Source organism: Quercus robur, chromosome 9 (assembly GCF_932294415.1).
Source record: "Quercus robur chromosome 9, dhQueRobu3.1, whole genome shotgun sequence".
In the NCBI taxonomy this organism is placed as follows: Eukaryota; Viridiplantae; Streptophyta; class Magnoliopsida; order Fagales; family Fagaceae; genus Quercus; species Quercus robur.
In genome coordinates, this window is record NC_065542.1 from 14,281,432 (window position 1) to 14,304,999 (window position 23,568).

The 23,568-nt window shown below is 35.8% G+C and overlaps 2 protein-coding genes across 3 annotated transcripts; one reads left to right on the plus strand and one right to left on the minus strand.

Annotated features, from left to right (window-relative positions):
- Positions 1 to 9,112: 9,112 nt before the first annotated feature.
- Positions 9,113 to 17,393, plus strand: LOC126699147 (SKP1-like protein 21). 2 transcript variants are annotated; one of them, XM_050396794.1, is made up of 10 exons: positions 9,113 to 9,453; positions 10,815 to 11,120; positions 12,740 to 12,961; positions 13,375 to 13,566; positions 13,644 to 13,754; positions 13,954 to 14,032; positions 15,527 to 15,609; positions 15,816 to 15,991; positions 16,520 to 16,644; positions 16,820 to 17,393. In XM_050396794.1, exons 2-10 carry the CDS (start codon positions 10,935 to 10,937, stop codon positions 16,834 to 16,836), a joined length of 1,191 nt encoding a protein of 396 aa, XP_050252751.1. In that variant the 5' UTR covers positions 9,113 to 9,453; positions 10,815 to 10,934; the 3' UTR covers positions 16,837 to 17,393. The 2 variants fall into 2 exon arrangements, with proteins under 2 accessions (XP_050252751.1, XP_050252750.1); XM_050396793.1 differs by having other exon boundaries at positions 9,114 to 9,453; positions 15,527 to 15,630.
- Positions 17,394 to 19,395: 2,002 nt separating this feature from the next.
- On the minus strand, positions 19,396 to 20,555 carry LOC126699521 (uncharacterized). Its single transcript, XM_050397396.1, has one exon. The coding sequence runs from the start codon at positions 20,298 to 20,300 to the stop codon at positions 19,548 to 19,550; it is 753 nt and encodes a 250-aa protein (XP_050253353.1). The 5' UTR covers positions 20,301 to 20,555; the 3' UTR covers positions 19,396 to 19,547.
- Positions 20,556 to 23,568: the final 3,013 nt, after the last annotated feature.

The window sequence follows — 23,568 nt, forward strand, 5'->3', positions numbered from 1 at the left end:
TAATGCAAAGGATAACATGGTGTATATTTATGGCAAGCAAAAGCTGCCACCTACTCATGGTTATGAAAAATGTCGTTGTGATGAGGTCCACATCATAACTGGGGAGTTCTTGAAAGCAAGTGTTCGACTTGATGGCGGCTAATAATGCCTGTTTGGTACGCGAGTTCAAATACATTTTTTCAGTTTTTAAATAACATTACACGTATTTTTACATGTTTTTTCACCCACAAATATTTTTAAAAAATTTGAAAACTATTGTTTAAATACACGTACCAAACGGGCCCTACATATCTATGATTTTGTGTTTCTCAAAATTAAAAAAACAAAAAACAAAAGTAATCTATACAGGTATTTTCATAACTTTATTGTGATTGGCAAAAGTAGGATCAATGGTGTGTACATTTAAAGAGTCATGGGGTGTCTTTAGGCTAATTATTAATAAACCATTTCAAAAAAGTTTTAATGCAATTTTTGTGAAAAAATATTAAAAAAAAAATTGTCAAAATATTAATTACTTTCTTTCCTTTTTTATAAAATTTTTCCTAAAATGGTTTGTGGGGCCCAATAGTTTATGGGTTCGGTTCGCTCGTTTATGGGGAGTCCACAGACCCCAAACTGAAGGAGGTCAGGGCCCAAACCCAAAAATATTAAGCCCAAAGGGGTCCGAAGATACGGCCGAGGACAGCTTAGTCCTCGGCAGACCCAAAGTCTCATTGATGAAAGTGGCATACAAGCAAACTTAAAAGGTCAGAAAATATCTCGGGGAAATTGTCCTTAATACCCCTCATTGATATGACATTGCACCTAACAGAACCGGATTCTTAGGCTTTATTAACCATGCCCAACAATGCTGGGATGGGATTGACGGGACAAATATCAGTCCTGGAAAAACTGACCCTACACGTGGACGATGGACAACAAACGTAGGCTAGTATAAAAGGAAAGGTAAACTAATTTGGAGAGGATCCCATCTCACTTCCTGGAAAAAACTCCAGGAATGAGAATGCCCGGATAGTATATGCGCTCCACCATGGAAAACCCATCGACGGGTAACCGGAGAAAAACACTAGTGCTCCTCGGACATGATCCGAGGAGTCTAATCCCTCAATTTATAAAGTTATTGGACTTGGATATCCGGACTAAAGCCTTTTCTAGTCTAGGTTTATCTAAGGTCCGGCCCGTATTAACGCCCCGTGACCCAACGCTAGCCTTTCAAGCCCACGCTCTACAAATATTATTGTGAGGGATCTTTCACGTGCGAGTCCAACATCACCGTCGGGCCGCTACAGAATCGTGACCCCACAATTGGCGCCGTCTGTGGGGAGGCTTGCGCGTTGGCCCGGGTGGCGCATGAGTCAACTCTTTAGCAAGCAGAGATTCGTGAGTTTTTCCCATCTCCGGCGACGTGCAGTTTTTGCTCTGACATAAGCTTCTGCTAGGGGCTACGCCTTGCACTGCTAACGGCGCGGGCAGCTTTAGGGGCTTCCGGCCTCAAGCCAACTCTCCCCTCCCTTGCCTAGGGGTTAACCTTCGAAAAATAAATAAGTATAGAGAAAAAATTACTTAAAAAGAAATCTTACAAGTTTTGGACAGAACCAAGGCCTTGTATGGTCCTCGGACCCAAGCCTATGGGGAAACCAAGTACAAAAAAGAAATCTTACAAGTTTTGGACAGAACCAAGGCCTTGTATGGTCCTCGGACCCAAGCCTATGGGGAAACCAAGTACAAAAAAGATATCTTACAAGTTTTGGACAGAACCAAGGCCTTGTATGGTCCTCGGACCCAAGCCTATGGGGAAACCAAGTACAAAAAAGATATCTTACAAGTTTTGGATAGAACCAAGGCCTTGTATGGTCCTCGGACCCAAGCCTATGGGGAAACCAAGTACAAAAAAGATATCTTACAAGTTTTGGACAGAACCAAGGCCTTGTATGGTCCTCGGACCCAAGCCTATGGGGAAACCAAGTACAAAAAAGATATCTCACAAGTTTTGGACAGAACCAAGGCCTTGTATGGTCCTCGGACCCAAGCCTATGGGGAAACCAAGTACAAAAAAGATATCTCACAAGTTTTGGACAGAACCAAGGCCTTGTATGGTCCTCGGACCCAAGCCTATGGGGAAACCAAGTACAAAAAAGATATCTTACAAGTTTTGGACAGAACCAAGGCCTTGTATGGTCCTCGGACCCAAGCCTATGGGGAAACCAAGTACAAAAAAGATATCTTACAAGTTTTGGACAGAACCAAGGCCTTGTATGGTCCTCGGACCCAAGCCTATGGGGAAACCAAGTACAAAAAAGAAATCTTACAAGTTTTGGACAGAACCAAGGCCTTGTATGGTCCTCGGACCCAAGCCTATGGGGAAACCAAGTACAAAAAAGATATCTTACAAGTTTTGGACAGAACCAAGGCCTTGTATGGTCCTCGGACCCAAGCCTATGGGGAAACCAAGTACAAAAAAGATATCTTACAAGTTTTGGACAGAACCAAGGCCTTGTATGGTTCTCGGACCCAAGCCTATGGGGAAACCAAGTACAAAAAAGATATCTTACAAGTTTTGGACAGAACCAAGGCCTTGTATGGTCCTCGGACCCAAGCCTATGGGGAAACCAAGTACACAAAAGCACCATCGGAGTTCCCTACTTCCCAGTCGATTACTCGGATGGATTATTTAGAGACCGTCAGCCTTGGACGGTATTCACGCGCTTATCACAGAATATTCAACTGTTATCCCGGTTAGTTTCCTAAGTTTGATTTACTATGAATTATCGATATAATGCTTGGTAGTATTGATAAATTGGAGTTAGTTAGATTATGTTTCAAGCTATTTTGCTCTAAATATTCTTGAAGAAACACACACATGGGGCACACCCATTCACCAAGTAGTGTTGCCAAAAGATCAGTACCCAAAGCATGTAAATAGATTTCTATTTTTACTAAAACAAAGAAATAGTACAGCGTACAATGAAAAACTGGAATTAGCTTATGTCAGAACTCACTACGTAACTGAATAGGAAGATACAAGAAAAAGTATATAAAACAAAGCCGAGGAGGTGGCACAGAAAAGAGGTTGGCTACTGCTTCAAGACCTCCTTCTGCCTCAGTGCTTTTACATACCCAAAACTCGGGCAGCAAAAGAACCCAGCCTGGGGTCCGCAACCTCGAAACTCTAGAGTGCTGAGAGAACCCAACTTGAGCCTGACACCGTTGAAGGAAAGATGCAGGGAGCCGGAAGTTGAGGGGCTTTCTCTAAATATTTGTCTGCCACAAGGCAGAGGCACTGATGGCGGAGAACTTTTCTTCTGACACGCCAAGATTCTGGCATGAACAGAACCTGCTTCGGATTTTGACTAAAAGGGGGAGAAACACCCTTTCCCCTCGGTCAAAATGGAGTATTCCCCTAAACTTATGCTTCCTGCACCCATACCTTACTATTTCGAGTCTCATGAGGATACGGCGCTTCCGTGGCGGAGAGAGTTCTTCCTTCCCAACCTTCGCCTCAAAAATGTTATGTTAGGGGAGGACAGCACTGAATGAAGGAGTTGTGATTTGGGAGGAAACTGAAGGAGCTGTGTGTGTATAAAGCAACTCTCTCTCTCTCCCTCCTATTTATTTGAAAAGACAAGGTGGTGACTGTCAACTCACGCAGCGTCCCAAGGAACGCTACAGACAAAATGGCTCTGGTCCAACTTCCAACGTCAACTGCAACCACAAGATTAAAGGAGCCTCGTAAAGGCGCACCTCGAACACTGGGACATCAGAAAGTGCCGCGTGGCCAGAGATTGCATAAATACCTCTTAATTTGTGGGCCCAGTGAATTCGCGGCCCAGGCCCGTTCTACGTAAGGGCCCAGGGACTATGGCCCACACCGAGGAATAGCCGCTGCCGAGGGCAACCTCCTACTCGGCGCCTCGTGATATACCTGAAGAAAGGGAGAAATTGAATTCAAAAAGTTTTGGACAGAACCAAGGCATTGCATGGTCCTCGGACTCAAGCCTATGGGGAAACCAAGTACTCTAAATAAGTTTTGGACAGAACCAAGGCATTGCATGGTCCTCAGACTCAAGTCTATGGGGAAACCGAGTACTCTGAATAAGTCTTGGACAGAACCTAGGACTTGCATGGTCCTCGGACTCAAGCCTATGGGGGAAACCAAGTACCTAAAAGAAAAAGCATAAGTCCTAAACAAAACCCAGGCTGTGCGAAGTCCTCGGACTCAGGCCTTTCAGGAAATCAACTACTCGGATGGAGAAGTTTCTCGGCTAATTTTAAGGTAAGTCTCGTTCCTCACCGGTTGGATCGTTATGTCGAATAATAATTTTGTTAAAGTTATTGTGGCGTCTTTTTATTAGCGAGTATTTTGGCCTTAGTTGTCATTGATTCAAATGCTATACTATTGCACCGAGCAGTGTTTGCAAATTTATTAAAACATATAAACAGAACATACGAAATAGAATAACAATAACTTTTATTAATATGAAAAATTATTACAACGTACAAGGAAGGGCTTAAACAAGCCTATACAAAAAATGAACTGTCGAAGCAGTAATGACATCCGTAATACAGATAAGTAAACAGTCAGGTGTCCTTTAAACTCGCCTTCAAAGTCTCTCTAGAATCTCTGCCTCAGTACTGCTCATATCAGGAGAAGAACCTTATATAGAAAAGGAGAAGGAGAAGGAAGAAGAATTGGAACACATGGAAGCACTTCAGCAAGCTCTTATCGCTGAGGAGAGCAAAGGGAAAAGAAGATGGAGGACATGAGCAGGAAGGAGGAGAAGAAGAGGGAAGAGATGAAGAAAATAGAAAGGAGTAAAAGAGGGAGAAGGGGAATCAAAGGATGGCGCCAGTGAACAAAGAGAGGAAGAAGCAAGGGCATTTAGTCCCTGCCTCAATCCTAACTCTTAGCACACTGGAGCCATATTAGGTATGCTCATGAGAGAGCGGGTGGAGATGATATTGGAGGTTTTCGACTCAGTCACACCGGAAGTGAGATGTGACGAGTCCTTGCTTCGGATTTTGGCTAAAAGAGTGGGGAGGCAAATCTTGAGTCTCCGCCACCCTTGCCCCGACCGAGCCATCTCAAGTTTTGTTAGGACATGGCGTTTCTGGGGAAGGAAGGGCTTATTCATGGCTGACTGCTATGATGGACACGTTATTGGATAGGATATAACCAGAGGAAAGAAGTGAACTTGGGGAAGAGCCTGAGGGGTTCGAATATGAGAGAATCACCTTTTGTCTTCTCTCTTTATATAGGGGAGGAAGACAAGGGTACGTGACACGATTCTAATCCCCAAGGAAATCTGCAGATAAATGTACATCCGTTTCGTTCCTCACGCTGTCATTAACCGTTAGATCTGGGAGGTCTCGTAAAAGGAAGACATTAAAGGCGTGCTTCGAATAACCAAACGGCATAAACGCACCACGCGTAAATTGAGGGAAACGTCTTGTAGACCGGCGCATTCCTCGGGAAGGTGAAGAGTCGCCAACGTTGGTCAAGGGCTGAATTAAATGAACCGCAGTAAAGGCGTGGTATTATCAAAACCCACCTTTCCAACCAAGGCGTTGGACAGCAGGGTTTTGAGGGGCTAATGTGGGGCCCAATAGTTTATGGGTTCGGTCCGCTCGCTTATGAGGAGTCCACAGACCCCAAACTGAAGGAGGCCAGGGCCCAAGCCCAAAAATATTAAGCCCAAAGGGGTCCGAAGATACGGTCGAGGACAGCTTAGTCCTCGACAGACCCAAAGTCTCATTGATGAAAGTGGCATACAAGCAAACTTAAAAGGTCAGAAAATATCTCGGGGAAATTGTCCTTAATACCCCTCATTGATATGACATTGCACCTAACAGAACCAGATTCTTAGGCTTTATTAACCATGCCCAACAATGCTGGGATGGGATTGACGGGACAAATATCAGTCCTGGAAAAACTGACCCTACACGTGGACGAAGGACAACAAACGTAGGCTAGTATAAAAGGAAAGGTAAACTAATTTGGAGAGGATCCCATCTTACTTCCTGGAAAAAACTCCAGGAATGAGAATGCCCGGATAGTATATGCGCTCCACCATGGAAAACCCATCGACGGGTAACTGGAGAAAAACACTAGTGCTCCTCGGACATGATCCGAGGAGTCCAATCCCTCAATTTATAAAGTTATTGGACTTGGATATCCGGACTAAATCCTTTTCTAGTCTAAGTTTATCTAAGGTCCGGCCCGTATTAACGCCCCGTGACCCAACGCTAGCCTTTCAAGCCCACGCTCTACAAATATTATTGTGAGGGATCTTTCACGTGCGAGTCCAACATCACCGTCGGGCCGCTACAAAATCGTGACCCCACATGGTTTTCTAAAAAAAGACAAAGTTTAGCTACAAAATTAGTTGTAACCTAAGATCACAACCTTACTCAATATTTTTTTATTGGAGATGAATTTTGACAAATCTACCATTGGATAAAATCTTCTTCTTACATTCTCCATACTTGCAAAATTTCTAAAAAATTAAAGATTAATAGTTATATCATCAATAAATTGTTTAAATTATAAGTTTTTGTATTTTAAAATTATGCATAAAATATAAGTTTATAGATCATATAGTAAATAATATCCGATTGATACAAAATTTGACATTTGTATTAAGAGCATAAAGAACATGTAATTCAACGGTTAGATTTTTAAAATATGTAATAATGATTATTTTATTGAGTAAGATTATAACCTTAAAGTATATCAAATTTTGTAATTAAACTTTATCCTTTTAAAAAATACCCCTTGCATCAGCTAACTTTTTCCTCTTCTACATCACACCTCAATATCTATGGAAAAATTTGTATAAAAAAAAAAAAAAAAAAGATGGATACCTCTACCATTATCATCAATTAAATGCACTGAATGTTATACCAGCCCTTGGGCTTAGCAATTGAAGGACCCAACGAACCTCTCTCTGTGTTTGGACATAAACTAATCAGTAGTGTGTGTTTGGCAAGCCCAAATAATAATAATAATAATAAAATCTTTTTTTTTGTGTGGACTTTTTGAACTTTTTTTGAGTCTTTGACAGCCCCACACCAAAAAAAAAAAAAAAAAATGTCCCTCTCATTTTCCAAAATACTTTCAGTTAACAAACAATAAACAAAACACACTCAAATGCACTCATAAGTAATGCTGCATCAATAAGTTTGAGAGGTTTTGGGCTAAACCTCTTAGCCTAGCTAAATGCTGTCCATAGAGTTAGTGAATCACACCCATTATTTGTCCAATTCAATAATAGATACGCTATATTGTTATAGGTTTTCTAATTTCTAACATTAAAACACCCTACGTCCCTACTGTTTCTTATCCATATAAGTGATATTTTGTTGTTCAAAATTAGTCTTAAGTATTGTACATTGTGTGTATCCAAAAAAATGTGTATATCTACGTATGTTCACGAGTGTATGGAGATATATAAATACTAATCATAAAATTTTTCCACTGAGCTCAAATTATTTCTTCACTACTAGTGGCAACTGGAAAGGAGTCTGACAAGCAAAGGTGATGTCCCAAACTGCCCAAGCCACTTTGATCAAATCAGAATTATCATCAATGCCTACTTATTCTGTGTTTGTTTTTATTCTGTCCAAAATTATTTGCAAACATAATTGACCTACTGCTTCTAAGACAATATGAGACATCATAAATCATGGGAAGATTTACGCTAAAAGGATCAAGAGATATCAATAAAGCACTAGTGGGCGAAACTTGTATGGCATGTACTAACACAACAAGGCAAATTATGGGTAAGAATCTTTTGTACAAAATATCTAAAGGGCACTTCTCTCCTCAAAGCATTGACAAAAAAAACTTGAACCTCTAATATTTACTGCATGATGATTGTATTTTACTATTAGGTGAAGATACAAATGAATTTGTTTTTGGTGTAAATGGATTCAATCATAGCTCATTTATTTGTAGGCTTTACCAATTAATCTAATTGAACAATAATAACAGCAACAAAGTCTTTGTCTCAAAATTTTTGGATTAACTATATATCCAATTAATTTAACTAAACCCTGTTGAAAAATCCAAATGGGTAAAATATAAAAACAGTCATTGATATTTAGGCTAATGCCAAGTACTACCATAATTTTTTAAAAATATCCAATTTGCTGTCTTAAGTACAAACATCAATTAACAACATTTGAAAACTCCCATAATCCAGTCTCCTTTCCTCATCTAGTTTCTATTGTATTTGTCTAACGATGGCCATCAGGACACTTTCCTCGTGCATATAATTACCACAATGAAAATCACTGTAAGTTTTACTGTTCCCATGATTGGCTTTAGGCCTTTCCTACGCAACTTAAGTGGAGGGCAAAGAAAGCCTCTTGACCTGATAAATACAAACAAACATGAGACAAGATATATATTTAATAAAAAGTTGTGTTCAGTGTAGTTTTGTGGCTAGGGATAAAATTTGATATTTTTATAAATTCTTGGTAACACAAGGGATTAGCCCAATTGGCTCAAAATTGTTAGTTCCAGTTAACTCAACTAATAAAGTCTTTAGTATCGTGCATCTTGGCGCAATGGTCACTCTACAAGTATAAGTGCTTGTAAGGTGTGGGGGGTAAAGGTCGGAGTTTAAGTTTTCAGGAAGAAGTTTCACAAACATATACATTTAGATTAGGTTAGAGTAGAATTTCTATATTGTAAAAAAAAAAAATATATATATATATATATATATAATATATAGTAGTAAAGTCTCTTGTTGTCAAATAAGAGGTATAAGGTTCAATCTTCGCCTACACCAAAAACTAATTGATGTCTTGATCTGACGATAAAAGAGCAATCATTAAGAGTAGATGATGTTGGTTGAAAAACTATCTCTAAAAAAAAAAAAAAAAAAATTCATATCAAAATTAAATCTAAATGACTTATTTGCAGATGCACAATGTTACTTAGTCGTGGCCCAACTTTGATACTTCTAAAAAGCAATGCACCATAAGGCCCAAACAAAAAAAAAATCCAACCCAACAACCAAACGACTAACAGAACTCAGACAAAAAGAACCGACCCGGATTCGGAAATGAGCCGTCCTGTTCAAAGATCTCCTCCATCCACACCGAATCCAGATTTCCAAATTGGGCCTTTTCAGGGAAAAAGTCTCATCTTCTTTTGCCCCTCCAAACCCTAACTAACCGCACGTGCAACGGCACCTTTGTTTGAAGACAACTCCCACGTGCCGGCTCAACTGCAGCTCTCAAATCGGAATAGAGAGAGAGAGAGAGAGAGATAGAGATAGAGATAGATAGATATAGAGAGAGAAAATTCACCGACGAACACACAGAGATTTCACATTATTATTATATAAGCTCCACAGAAAATACCAGACAAAGGCTTTTCGAAACCCTAGTCTCTCTCTCTCTCTCTCACTCCTCCTCTGCATTTCTGATTTCGCCCTCATCTTCAAGGTACACACTCATATACGTTTTGTGCGTGTTCGAAGTGATTTTGATTTTCGCAATTGCAAAGTTTATTGGTTCATTATCTACGTTCATATGGATTTAATGAATAATAATTATGCGCTTGATTTGATTGGAAATGAGTCGGATTTTACTAATTTTTCTTTGTTTTTAGTTCTTGGAATTCATTTCATGGTTAATATGTATGTATATTTTTTTGGTTTTGGTTTTGGTTCAGAGTAGTTGTGATATTTAAGCAATTAAATTATGAATGAAAGTATGAAACTCAGGCATTTGTTTAAATTGCAATAATGAAGAATGTGTGGTGAAAATTGAAAACCTAATCTGTAATTTTTTGAGGTCACCATCACTGGCTTTTGATAGATAGGGATTATGTACACATACTTTAGGTGAGAATTTCTGAATACTTTGTATGCATAGTTGTTAGCATCTGTGTTGCATAGCTATGGTGAAAATGATTAGAAAAAGAAATTGTTATTTTGGTTTATGTAGCATGAATGATCAATTTCGAGTTTAATCAATTTGAACATGGATTTTATAAATATATAGTTTTAATTAGATTTATTTAGTTAAATATTATTACGTATATGACAATTAAATTAGTCATTAGTTGAATATATTCCAAATTTATACTAAATATATCTTTAGTCTTTGCATATCTATAACTTTTTAATAAATTTTATATAGTGTAGGTGTCTTACAATACACAATATGAAAAAGTAATTCATAATATAGTTTGTTTTTTAACAACTATGTTCGTTTTAATATGAAAAGTCAAAAGTAAAGGCATGCTTATTAGAAAGGTAATTGAAGATGGCCATAGATAAGGTTAAGTGACATAGAAGTATCAATGGAGCCAACCCCTTAGTTGGGATTTTAGTTGAGTTGATACGCACAGTTCCTAGTATTGGTCGTTTATGGCTAGGACTACTAGGGTGTTTAATCCCATTCACTCCCCTGGACTTTGTCTCTCAGTGTCAATGTCAGCCCAAAAAGTGCTTTCGCCGTTGTTGTTCTTTCCAATCTATATGCAGTTCACCGCTCCATTGGAAATTCACTCTACCCCTACTGTACTCCAGCTTGGTTAGTTGGTTGTTTCCACGGTTAATGGACAATATGTTACAATTCTACTTCTCATCTAGAGTATGTGTAATAATCTACATAGGAATATATAAAGAAGGCTATGTGAAGTGAGAAAATTTCAAAAAAAACAAAATGCTATTACAAATGGGGAACTGGACTGGAGCTTGATTGTCCCTTTTGATTTTTGATTTTTTTTTTAATGATTAAGATGTCATTTATCTTTTTTTAATTGATTCTGACAATCATCTGTTCTGTTGTAATTTCAGGCATAAAAACATATAGGGTGCTGTTTATCTTGTTTTGGGATTTACCTCTGAGTACAAAAACCTCTGAGGAAGCTATCTCAGAAGAAGGCTTACACACATGCTACTGAGATTCAATGTTGCATGTTTTGGAAAGCACTGAAAAAGAGTTTGTACCATCCTAACAAAGTTAAGAGCTTGAATAAAGGGCATCGTTTGTTTGCTTTGTCACTTCCTTGTTTTTACTGGAGGTGCAAAGTTCAATTCTTAATAAATTTGCATTGCCCTTGTCAAATGTCCGAAGGTGCTATGGCAGTAGTTAAACCTGAGGTATGTTCTTTTATTGCTGTTTCAATTATTTTAGATGAATTATGCTGATAAAATCAGATTAATTTATTTTGGGTAAATTACTTAAACCCCTCCGCCCTCCATATGGTCTGGATGTGATTTCAAATTAAAGCCCAAATTTTAAAATGTTTCAATTAAAACCTTAAAGTTTTAAAATCATTTCAATTCATCTCCTCATTGAGTTGCTATTAACTACAACTAACAAAAATTCACTTAAGATGTAATTAGAACCTATATGAAAAATTCATCAATGTGAACCATAAATGTCATTTTGGCATAATCTAATGAAGATGCCTACCTTTTTATGTGATTGGTTTTTGATGGCCTAAACAAGTCTCAAATGCAATTTACTTGAGTTTCTGTTATACTTAGTTAATACTTAATAGTGACTCACTCAGAGGGCCAATTAAAACAATTTAGCAAGTTCAGGATTTTAATTGAAACTTCTGTCTATGGTTTCATTTGAAACCACCCCAAATTATTGGGGAAATTGTGTAATTTACCCATCATTTTTTGAAGATATATATATATTTTTTTTTTCCATTAGTTTGTTGTGGACCCAAGGCATTTTTCACACACACACACATGCATAAATATTACAACAACAACAAAACCTTAGTTCCATAATTATGGGTTGGTTATGGATCCTCAATAGACTAATTGAGATCATTCATCTACATTCTTCTCCGCCCTTCTATCCTAAGATCATGCCATATGTCACCTCCTTATATAACATGTATTTTTTTTACTACTTTTGTTTGTTTTATTTTGGGTTTTACTCTACTCTAGTTCATTCTCTCAACTTGAATCAAATCACTCTTTCTCACTTGTGCATTTAAGTTTAACGCTCTTCTTTGCACATGACCAAACTATCTCAAGTGACTCTCACTTATCTTTTCATCTATGGGAGTTGTCCTTATCTTTAATAAATTTTCTTCATTTTGTATCATGTCTCTCCTTATATGTCCACTTATCTATATTAACATTTTCATTTTAGATATGCTCATTTTATGAATATGTTAATTTATAGCCTAACATCTACTACCATATAGTATGGCTAGTCTTATAGCAGTCTTGTAAAACTCTTTCTTCAACTTATAAGTATTCTATGGTTATTGATCAGATTATACTCCTGATGCAATTTTCCACTTCATCCACATATCCTATGATTCACACCCTCTTTGATCTTACCATCTTTATGAATTATTGATCCAAGATATCGAAAGCACTTATTCTTTGGTATCTCTTGACCATCAAGTTTTACAACTCCTCCATATTCATTTCTCTTGTTACTAAACTTAAACTCACACTCCATGGTATTATTTTTAGGAGGAGGAGGAAAGGAAGTACATACGTAGATACATGCATTAATATTTAAACATTATTTGTCAAATTAATACCATAACATTGTTAAATTTTACACTTAAGTTATTGTTGCCCCTTTGATTAGAAATTAATATTTTCTGCCATAGGCAGAACCCAATTGCGGATGACAGTGTGATGCACTCAGGTCGAGCTTAGAGCATAGTTTATTTTTGTGGCCCTTGTGATCTTCTTGTCTTATGTAGTTCTGTTTATGATTTATGATATTGTGTATTCAGATGAAGTCTTACATCTGGCTTCAAACTGCTGATGGTTCAATCCAACAAGTAGAAGAAGAGGTTGCCATGTTTTGCCCCATGATATGTCGAGAAGTAATTCAGACAGGCACAGGATCTTCCAAGAACTATGCTATATCACTTCCACAGCGAGTCAATCCTGCTATATTGGGCTTAATTCTTGATTATTGTCGATTTCACCAAGTACCAGGTCGTTCTAATAAGGTCTGATACACTGTTTGACTCTTGTGATTTATTTTCTTTTGTTAGATAAAATTTATTCTCCAATTAAGTTATTATCTTGAATATGTTAATTTTTTTGTTTTCCAGTCACCTGAAGGGACAAAAGAAACATCTTCTTTCTTCAACAATTTTTGGTCTCTAGTGGACCTCTCAATAGTATTTGAACTCAGATGAAGTTCTAACAGATTTGTGTTTATGGATTCTCTGATTTTTAAAAATAAAATTTAAGAAATAAAAAACTTTTTATGCCCTGCAGGGAGGTTTTCATACCATCATGTTTGTTGTTAACTTATTAGTTTATAATTATTTTTGGGTACAGTGGGGTGTTAATTGGTTGTCATAGCTTATAACTGAATTGTTTAATAAAATTGTCTGCTCGATTTTTTTTATTATAGGAGCGCAAAACTTTTGATGAGAAGTTTATTCGGATGGATACAAAAAGATTGTGTGAGTTGACATCGGCCGCTGACAGCCTCCAATTAAAGCCTTTAGTTGATCTCACCAGCCGAGCACTTGCTCGAATTATTGAAGGAAAAACTCCTGAGGAGATACGTGAAACATTTCATTTACCCGATGATCTTACAGAGGTGTGTGTTGCTAGCTAAAGTCATGTTTTTAACATCTACAATGCTTGTGGTTTTTATGTTGATATTGTTTTCTCCAGGAGGAAAAGTTAGAGCCCTTAAGAAACATAACTGACGATCCACGTATCCGGCTTCTGAATCGATTGTATGCAAGAAAGAGGAAAGAATTAAAAGAGAGAGAGAAATTGAAGGTGTTCTCTCTTACTCATTTTCTTTTTCTTTTCTGTCTTTATTATATCTGAGTTCAATTTATGTGCTAAATTTATAGGTCTTGCTGTATATGAATTTGATGTTTCAATTGAAATGGTTATATTCCAAAATTGTGGTTGAAGTTCTCAAATGATCATGTATATGTTAGCATTAATAGCAAATGGATTCCATTTGTTTCAGAATGTAGAAGTCGAAGAGGAGCGTGTGGATGACCGCTCAGTAGATGATCTCCTGTCATTTATAAATGGTGGAGATGGAGGTATATGAGAGAATTGATCTTTTTTCCATTAAATTTTTAGATAGCTTGCCTCTCTTCTTCTTATCTGTTATGTTCTAAGCTCTTGCGACTTATCCATTTGTTCACAAATTCCTGAACTGTCAGACTGTGCCACCATTAATTAATTGCAAAAAGTAATTTATGGTTTGCATTGTGTATTTGCTCCCTTCTTTTTGAAGATATTCAAACCGCCTTGTAAAATTGATTTGCATCTCTTCTGGTTCTAAAGGCAAGCATTACACAGTGGATAGGTTTTTGAGTTTTCAAACTCTACTGTGACTAAAAATAGAAGGGAGAAGTTTATTTTATATATGTTCTAAAATAGATTTTAAGACATTAAATCCGAGAAAATTTTGTGGGTTTTTATTATATTAAAGTACTTAGAGAACCTTGTGCCATGGTTCACAGTAACTCTCAATCTTGTTTGACTTGTTCAGGACCTAGATTTGCACATAAGCCTTAGATACTATTGAAACTTATTATTAGAGATGGAAGAAACAAATTTTGGGCTATAATTGCATTCACACATAGATCAGTTGATTAAAGTTGGGATATTTGTTATTGTTTCGAGATTCTACTGGGTATAACGAGTGGTTTTTTCTAGAAATCATGAGTATAATGAGTCATTTTTGAGCAATTTGAGATGAATTAAAGAGGGCGCTTTTGAATTTAAATTTAATTTAATTTTGTTTGACAGTCTGAGATTTTGAAGTAATATACTGTTGAACATGTTTAAGCACTTTAGAGGGCAAGTCTGTGGAGCTTTTTTTTAGGAGGTTCTATATCATTCTGTATCCATTCTATTTAGAATTTTTATTGGTGAGATTTATCCTATCCCTTCTTGTTATGGAACTCTATGGTATCTGTAATTACACATTTACCTCTGTTTAAAATGAAAACCAATCTCCCTGTTGAAACAACTATTTTACAATAAGCTGGGAATGAGAATCAAGTATGACAATACACAATATATTTAGCATAGTGGATGGATTTTAGATGACTGATCTAAGAGAATTGTCAATTTAAAAAAAAAAAAATATATATATATATATATAAAACCTTCTGCGTTTCATAATTGTTGTTAAATTTGAACAGTTTACATTATTTATGTTTTCTGTGGTATTTGATGTCATTCATTTATAAAATTTATATAGTTTGCTGCTCATGCTATAGCCAAGGTTAAACCATTCCATGGTGAAAATTCTGATTTTGACACAACTACAACTTTTGCGTTGTAGTTATAAATAGATTTGTTCTTTTGCATGTACTGTGTACCTGTGTCTCGAAGTAATCATATCATTGAGGTTTTTGATTTTAATAGATGCTTCAGTTCGTTGATTTCTTGGTGATACTTCATGAAGTAGTTGCTTTTGTGTCTGCATTCAGTGGCTTGTTGGAATATTTAAGAGTACGTATTCTATATAACCAGTTTTGTTATTTCTTTCGCTACTTTACATAATCTATTTTGTTTTGCAGATACAAAAGGGACTAGAACAAATAAGAATAAAAAGAAAAATCGGAGGAGAAAAGATCAATCAAAGGACTCTTGTTTAAATAATGTAAATGGAAACCATAATGAGGTTGGCACCTCTCTCTCTCTCTCTCTCTGTCTCTGCGAGTGTGTGTGTGTGTGCACACATGTGCATTCATGTATGCGTATTACTATAAGGTTCTCTATTTATTATTTTTTGCATAATTTTTTTCTATTTTTTATTACTTAAAAATGTTCTCATAGTTGAATTGCTGGTATCTTTTGATGTTTTAGGAGATGCATGATTCTGCTTGCCATGATGGTGAGGGTAACAATGGTTTGTTGGCCTCTGCCAGTACAAGTTCAAAGTTGCAAGATTCTGCAGCTGTGACATTTTCCCCAAAACTTGAGTTTGATGATGGTGATATTGATGATGATTTAGATCCTGCAATGAAGGAGGAACTTGACAGGTATGATGAATATGTGTCTTGATTAAGATAATGAGTTCAACTTTTGGCTTTAATTGGATGTTTCGACTATCAATTGTGTTCATTGTATTTCCTGATGAGACCAGAAAATTATTTATATTTATAGGACTGCCAGTAATAGTACCAACTCAATGCCTGAGAAGTGAATGTCAAAATAATCTTTGTATATTAGAAAAGCTAGTTTGCTTCTTAACTTCGACTGCAGCATTGGTTCTAGTCCAAAATTTTCAATATATTGCAATTCAGCTTTTACTTTCTTTTTCTTAAATGTCTTGGGGGAACACTACTGGTTATTCATTTTTTGTTTTGATGATTACTACTGGTTGTTTATAGCCTATGAAAGTATTCTTCTTATTCTTTTTTAATAAATTTTTTGGGGTCCACCTGCCTCCTTCCTTCCCTTTTCTTTCTCTGCTGCTCCTATCTCATTTGACGCCTCATTCCTTGATTAAAAGTTTATTTTTCTTTAATGTTCTCTCATCAAAGTTTGTATTTTATTTTTCCATATAGGGAGGTGGAGGATTTTGCGCGAAGATTGAATTCAGTTTGGCCAGAGAGGATGCAGGAACTTTTTCAAGGAAGAAAGCTTGTTCCTATTTCTTTAAATGGCAATTCTGCCATGAGTAGATATACAAGTAGGTTCCTTTCCCAAGTTTCGTTTATACTCGTAATTGATGCCCCCAGTCTCCTAGAGTCCTAGTCTTCATTGCTTCCATCATCTCCACCCCCACCCCCCACCCCCAACACCAGTGTTTTGGAATATTTCAGTATTGAGCTAGTTTGATATTTATTATTTGTTCATGTGAACAGGTTTGGACCAGAGATAATGAGCCAATGCTGGATAAATTGTTCCTTAAAATGGTCAGCAGCTCAAGCGGTCTGGAGAAGATGCTAATGTGGGAGCTTGCTGCTGTCAAAAGCTAGAAGAGTTGACAATTTTTTTGGTGTGGCACCATGTGAGTATTTTTGTTTGTTTTACCATCACCAAAATGCCGGGTGTCTTGTATGTTGGAAAGAAGAAGGAAAAAAAAAAAAAAAAAAAAAAAGAGGGAGAAAGAAGGTTAAAAGGAATAAATATTTCTTAAGTAGGCAAATCAAGCATAATTGGTTTATTTCTCTTGACCTTATTTGTTGTGTCAGGTGGGTTTGTGACCTTTCAGGCTTTGAGCAATTGTCATTGGCTAGATCCCGTTAGTTTCTTGAGATTCTCTGTTAAATTCACAAAATTTTCCTGTGTCGTAGTGTCCATTAGGCCCCTTTGGGTAATTGCCATGTTAAGTTTTACGGACAATTAAGTACTTTGAAGGAACGTGAGAGATGAAAATTGATTGTTTTAGAAGGGGCTATCTGAAATATATAAAGTTTTGGATAAAATATTCATTGAGACTGGAAAATCCACAATATATGATATGATGACCCAGACCATTTCAATTCGCACATCTTAATATTATTACAAGGCTTGGGCAAAATGCATCCATGCAAATTCAATAAAAAGTTGTAAGCCTTTTTGTCTTAGGAAAACATGGTCTTTGTGACTCTCTTAAATTACAAAGTGAAGTAATGTGAACAGGTTTGGATGTAGTGGCATTGAGTACGAAGTTATTAGGTGTACTTCACGTGCACGTATCTACACACTTGTCCGTATCACTTGCAGTTACCAACAAGTCAATAACAACGGTACCGCTACTACTAGCAGTCCCAACTCCCATGGTTCTTCGTACCCGCTAACTCAGCTTAACAATAACATTCTTATTTTCTGTTTGGCAAAATCTTCTCTCTTTTTTTTTTTTTTCTTTTTTCATTTTTTTTTTTTTTGTCTCATTAAAAAAAAAAAAAGCAAAATTAACTTTGTAAATAATAATAATAAAAAATAAATAACTTTTAACTTTTTATTACGCCTTTAGTAGAAAAGCAAGCTACCAAAATCGATGGTTAGAGCATTAGCATCTGGGATGCTAAAAAAGTTTTACTTTATCATCTCAAAACTTATTTTATCTATTTTACTTTTTCATTTTACAACTTACTTAACATCTTAGTTTTTGTTTTTATATACAGCTCATTAAAATAATATAAATCGCACCATCAAATAATATAAAAAAGAAAAGAAAAAGAAGGGAGAGGTCAAAGTCTGAAGTGAGAGGAAGAGAGAGAAAAGATTAAAAAATTATATAATCTTTACATCCTCAATGCAACCTCACTGTACCTAGGATGCAAAAAAAAAAAAGGGTTTACATATTTGGATGTAGGAGATTTTTAAGGCTTTAGTGGCTAAAATAGCAATTGGGAGGTTTTTACACCTCTCAATGCTAATGCTCTCTATGTATGCCTTTAGGGCATAAATTTACTGGCCCCTTTTTGTATCATATTTAATATCTCAGCTACCAAAAGCTACGAGTACACAAACTGACACTCATCATCAATTCCATCAATCTTAGGAATGAATCTTTATAACTTGGTGATCAAATTAATATTCTTGTAGTTGTAGATAGATTGCTTAACCAGCCTAGCTTGGATGAATCTCTATAACTTGGTGATCAAATATTCTTGTAGTTGTAAATAAATTGCTTAACCAGCCAACTTGGATGAATATATGTGGGTGATCCTAATTCATCTTAAGTAATCTTGTTGAGGATCATAATCAACTTAAATAAAAAATGGGACTAAGGCTTTTTGTGTTGTGGACAAGGATATTTTGCATTTATATAACCCTAAAGACTTTTTTTTTTTTTTTTTGAGGGGGGGGGGAAGTGGGGAGTAGTTGAACCTAAACATTTTCATTGGAACATCAAAAAATGTCAGTTGAGTTGCAAGATTTTTGAATGTCTCTATTATAACACACTGAGAAGTGTTATTTGAGTTACAATTTACAAAGACTTTTGGCAAGACAATAAGTTAATACTCACTAGCATCGGTAGAGCTTAGAAGTGAAGCGCAATATCTTAGTTTTTATATAAAATTGACAGTAGGCTAATTAACAAGCTCAGTGTTGCTTATAGAAGGCTCGACCAAGTATATGACTGCATACACAACCCAACTTGAACATAATTTGAGTGCATTCAAGCTAAGCTTTTTTTTTTTTTTTTTTTTTTGGAAAATGTATTCAAGCTAAGCTTGAATAAGGCTGATTATTATTTTTATATACAAAACAAAATAAGGCTGATTGAGTTTCGGTTTAAATGCTAACGAGCTCTTTCTTAAATGATACTACTTTACTACCTTCTCATATAATGAGTATACGAGCATGGTTATACGCTTATACTTGATTAGTTCACTTATGTAATGTGGTAATTAAATTCAGACATTTAGTAATATTTGCCTCCCTGTTTTGAATTAGTTCACGGATGGTGCACCATATTTCTCATGATGGTAAAACTGCACAAAACATATGTAGAACCAGAACTTTATATTTCTAGAATAAAACTACATAAATTTATGGAGCACACCGACAAATCACTCGTTGAACTCTTAGTAAGTCACAGAAACAAACTTACATCACATAGCACTAACCATTAAAAAAAGAAAAGAGCTCCAATCATTTTCAGTCTTTCACCTTATAAGCAGAGTAATATCTCTTTAAAGCTTTAGGAAGATAGACAGGCAACAAGAACCCAAAAATATTGAAGGACCAAAACGCCATATTAGCAATGGCAAGCCCTCTCCCAACATACAATCTCCCTTTAGACCCACCAAACTCTTCATCAACCTTTGAGAACTCACTCCTCAGCCAGTCATCAATGGTAAATAACCTCTTTGCATTATAGCACACCGGCACAAAAGCACGTACGGGCAATGAAAACCTGCCCGAGAATGTCACTCCTTCCATGAAAATTTGGCTTGATAGAAGAAAAACGTGTGGTGCTGCTGCCTTGATTCCTTGTTGATCACCTTCAAAGATGCCATGAAGTATATATGCTATGGGGAGGAAAAGACCAACGATTGCACCAATAAAAACATAGATTCGAAGAATCTTGTTTTGAGGGCTAAAAACACTTGGTTCCTTTGAAGGGTGGAGGGGTGGGAATGCAACCTTTGAAATGAAGTACATGTAGAAGAAAGAAAAGATGACAAAAGCAAAGTCTTCAGGGCTTACCATGCCACTGGCTGAGAAGATAATAATGACAGCAAGAGCATTGAGCTGACGGAGAGAGAGGAACCCAGCTTTGAGTGAAGGGTAGTTGGTGGTGGTGGTGGTGGTCTTCAAGGAATTTTGGTCATTGCTTTGTTTATTTTCATATTCTTGCTCTTTTGGGAGGCTAATATCATTGCAAGTTGGCCCAACCCCACCTGACATTTTCTCTCTTTCTGGGTGAGAGACTTGGATTAGGATATAGGGGAATTCTCTTGCTTGAAATTAAGAAAGGGAAAAAGAAAGAAGTGGAACTAAGACAAAAGAAACTTGGGTTAGGATTTTCTTGCTTGAAAGTAAGGAAATTATTGAGTTGGGGATTCTCACTTTTTTTTTTATAGAGATGGGAAACAAGAACAAAAGTGAGGAGAGAGAATTTAAGGAGATGGAGGATAAGATGTGAAGCGGTTAAGGTGAAGAAGGTGAACAAGTGGCAGTTTAATACGAGATTAAGGAATGAAATGGATACGTGGCTTGTTATGTTGGGAAGCAAGAAAATGTGTGGTCTAAATCTTATCTCTTTGTGTTTTGTGGTCGCTGTTTGTCAGATCAAATGTCTCTGAGCTACTTACAAGCCAAAGGATTCGGTGTAATTAGGGAGGTGGAATATGCGGTTTCGGTGGCACGTATCCTCCTCCTCCTCCTCACATGGGTGGACCCTACAAGTGTGTGGGATCTACGGGAGAATACATGCAACGAAACCGTATGTATTTTCTCGTAAACAGGAAACAAATTAATGTAATATTGAGTGAATGTGACCCTTCTAGTCTGCTCATCCTAAAGCAAATAAACACCGGCTTTTGTTAATTGAGTTTGACTTATATTCGGTACTTCTTCCGTTAGATTTTTTTTTTTTTTTTTAAATATATAATAGTAAATAACAGTGGGTTTTAATCTTCACATTTTATTTAGTTAGTGAATAAGTGATGTAATAATTTTTCATCAATCAATCAATATCAATATACATATAAAAGTAGAGGCTTCAAGCGAGAAAGTATGAGGTTCTGTCATATGGCACGCTCTACGAGGAGAATTGAAATACCATTAACCCACATTAGAGATAAGAATAAATTTAAAAGTAGAGACTCTTTATTTCTTTTGATTCAATGTTTCAAGACTACCTTTTGTTACATATTTTATTCAATGTTTTAAGACTGCTATCTGTTTCATTTGGTTCAATGTTTCAAGACTTTTTATCTCTCACATACACAAAAAACTCTTTGCATTTCCATTCACTGTTTTTACTTCTACTCTTTTGCATTTCCATTCATTGTTTTTACTTCTACTCCTTTATATACACATGTCCATAGCCCTTTATAACATCCCATCTCAAATACACTTAGACCAAAAACGATATCATTTACATTCAACCTTTCAACGACACCTACATAACTCTAACATTGCAGTACCATTTGATTTTAACCTGTATAAGTAGGTTATGACTAAGGAAGGAGGCTTGCATTTTTTTATTCATTGACAGTATCTTACAGTTTTAATGTTGAAGTCGAACGTTATGGATATTGTGAAAGTTATGATTCACTATGAGTCTTTGGATGTTTGAGATTTTGGTTTGGGAAAGTTATAAATGTATTTTGTCTTAAAGCTAAGGAAAATTAAAAAGAAACATTCTAATTGATTATTTATGAAGTTAGCTATTTTTTTAATTTTGTGTTAGAACTCATAATTTGGAGGTTTTTTTTTTTTAGATTTTTTTTACCGCTATTTTGTGCGGTATGAGCATAGTGATAAAAATAAAAACCGATAAGGATTTATAAGTATTTTCTATTTTTTATTGAAGGATACGGAAGCCCTACTAAAGATAATTAAATTTTGATAAATGGATGTGTTTTTAGCCAGATTCTTTTTGTTTAATCACATTCTCTTTATGTTGATATTTAAAAATAATTTCCTTAATTTCATTGAGATAATAAATTGGATATTTGTGATTGAGGTCTTCATATTTAGATGTGAGAATAGAGTAGTTGAGGAAGTGTTTGGGAGGTTGCTTAAATTTATGTAATTTTAGGGTATAAAAGTATTTTATGCTTTAAATTCTTATTTATAGATTTCAAAATTATTTATTTAGTTTGAAAATAATATCTACTTTTAATAGTAAATATTATAATATGTTATCTTATAGTGTTATAAAATTTAAAAAAATAAATAAAATATGAATTAAGAAAATCAAGTTTCAAAATATTCAACAATATTTTGGGAAAACATTAATATTATACAACAAAATAAGTATTATATGTAAATCGTAATATACATAAAAATAATTTCAAACCAAATTGTAAAGTAATCCACGCATCACGCGGGACATCATCTAGTTAAAATAAAAAGAGATTACAGTTAAAAAAGTATTTGAGATAAGTCAAATCCTTATTAATTAATGAACACATAAATATAGAATTTTATTAAATATATAATAAGAGTGATAAATTTATGCATGTAAATTTATAAGTGCATTTTTCTTTGGAAAAAAAAATGTGAAATAAGATTTATATAAAATAGTATACTGTTTAAGATTTAGAGTGGTGTGCAAGGCTTTGACTTGCTTTCAAATCATGTTTGTAAAATTTTTTCACAGTAAAAGATGTGTAGCTAACTTACTCTCCTAAAAAATTATATATGATTAAAAGAATTAGGCTAAGCTCGACCCATACATCTATATAAAAAGCAAGAACCATCATAGAAAAATTAAAAAACATTGTAATTGTAGATTCAATTTTCAAAAAATGGGAAACTCACCATGGAAACATCAACGAGACATATAAAAGAAGAAACACACCATGACCAAGTATAGAAGATCATCCAATCTTCACATGCCAAATATGCGTAGAGCCCATACAATTAAACCAGAAATTCAACTACAATAACTACTGTGTGCACCATTTTTTATTTTTTCAAATACATCAAAACCCATATTGACAACAAGGAGCCAGTGAAAGACCTTTCGGAAGGAAACCTCGGAGGCGAACATTGATGTATGAGAGTAGCCGATGATGAGAGCTTGCCTTGGATCCTAGTAGCTGGTATACGAATGAATGCAGCCAAGGATGAGGTGTGACACTCTTACCTAACCGTCGTAGTGCACAAATATCTCCGAGCGTAGCATGAAGTTTAGGTCTTGAGGATGCGCGGCATTAAGGTCAGTCCTAAAACGCTTAGTAATTGCACAACATGAGAAAAAACATTTCATTAGAAAGGAATTTAAAAGATCATAGAATTGCACAGTAGCATAACGAAATTAAAAAGGGAAAACCCTTGGGTAAAATTAGAAGAGTAATGCCGAGTATTATAGTCTTACGGTTAAAAAAGGAAAAGGAAAAAGATTACTGACCAATGTCTCGAAGTGAGGTCGGGCAAGGGTGCTCGCCAGCAAGCCAGTTCCCGCTCACTTTAACGTACTCTTTAGCCGAATTCCTGTTGG

Bases quoted from the DNA above. Each gene is read 5' to 3' on its own strand.
- LOC126699521 (XM_050397396.1), bottom strand. From the start codon at position 20,300: ATGTCAGGTGGGGTTGGGCCAACTTGCAATGATATTAGCCTCCCAAAA.
- LOC126699147 (XM_050396793.1), top strand. From the start codon at position 10,935: ATGTTTTGGAAAGCACTGAAAAAGAGTTTGTACCATCCTAACAAAGTT. The intron at 11,121-12,739 runs GTATGTTCTTTT...TTGTGTATTCAG, and splicing joins TGGCAGTAGTTAAACCTGAG to ATGAAGTCTTACATCTGGCT. The intron at 14,033-15,526 runs GTATATGAGAGA...TTTGTTTTGCAG, and splicing joins TATAAATGGTGGAGATGGAG to ATACAAAAGGGACTAGAACA.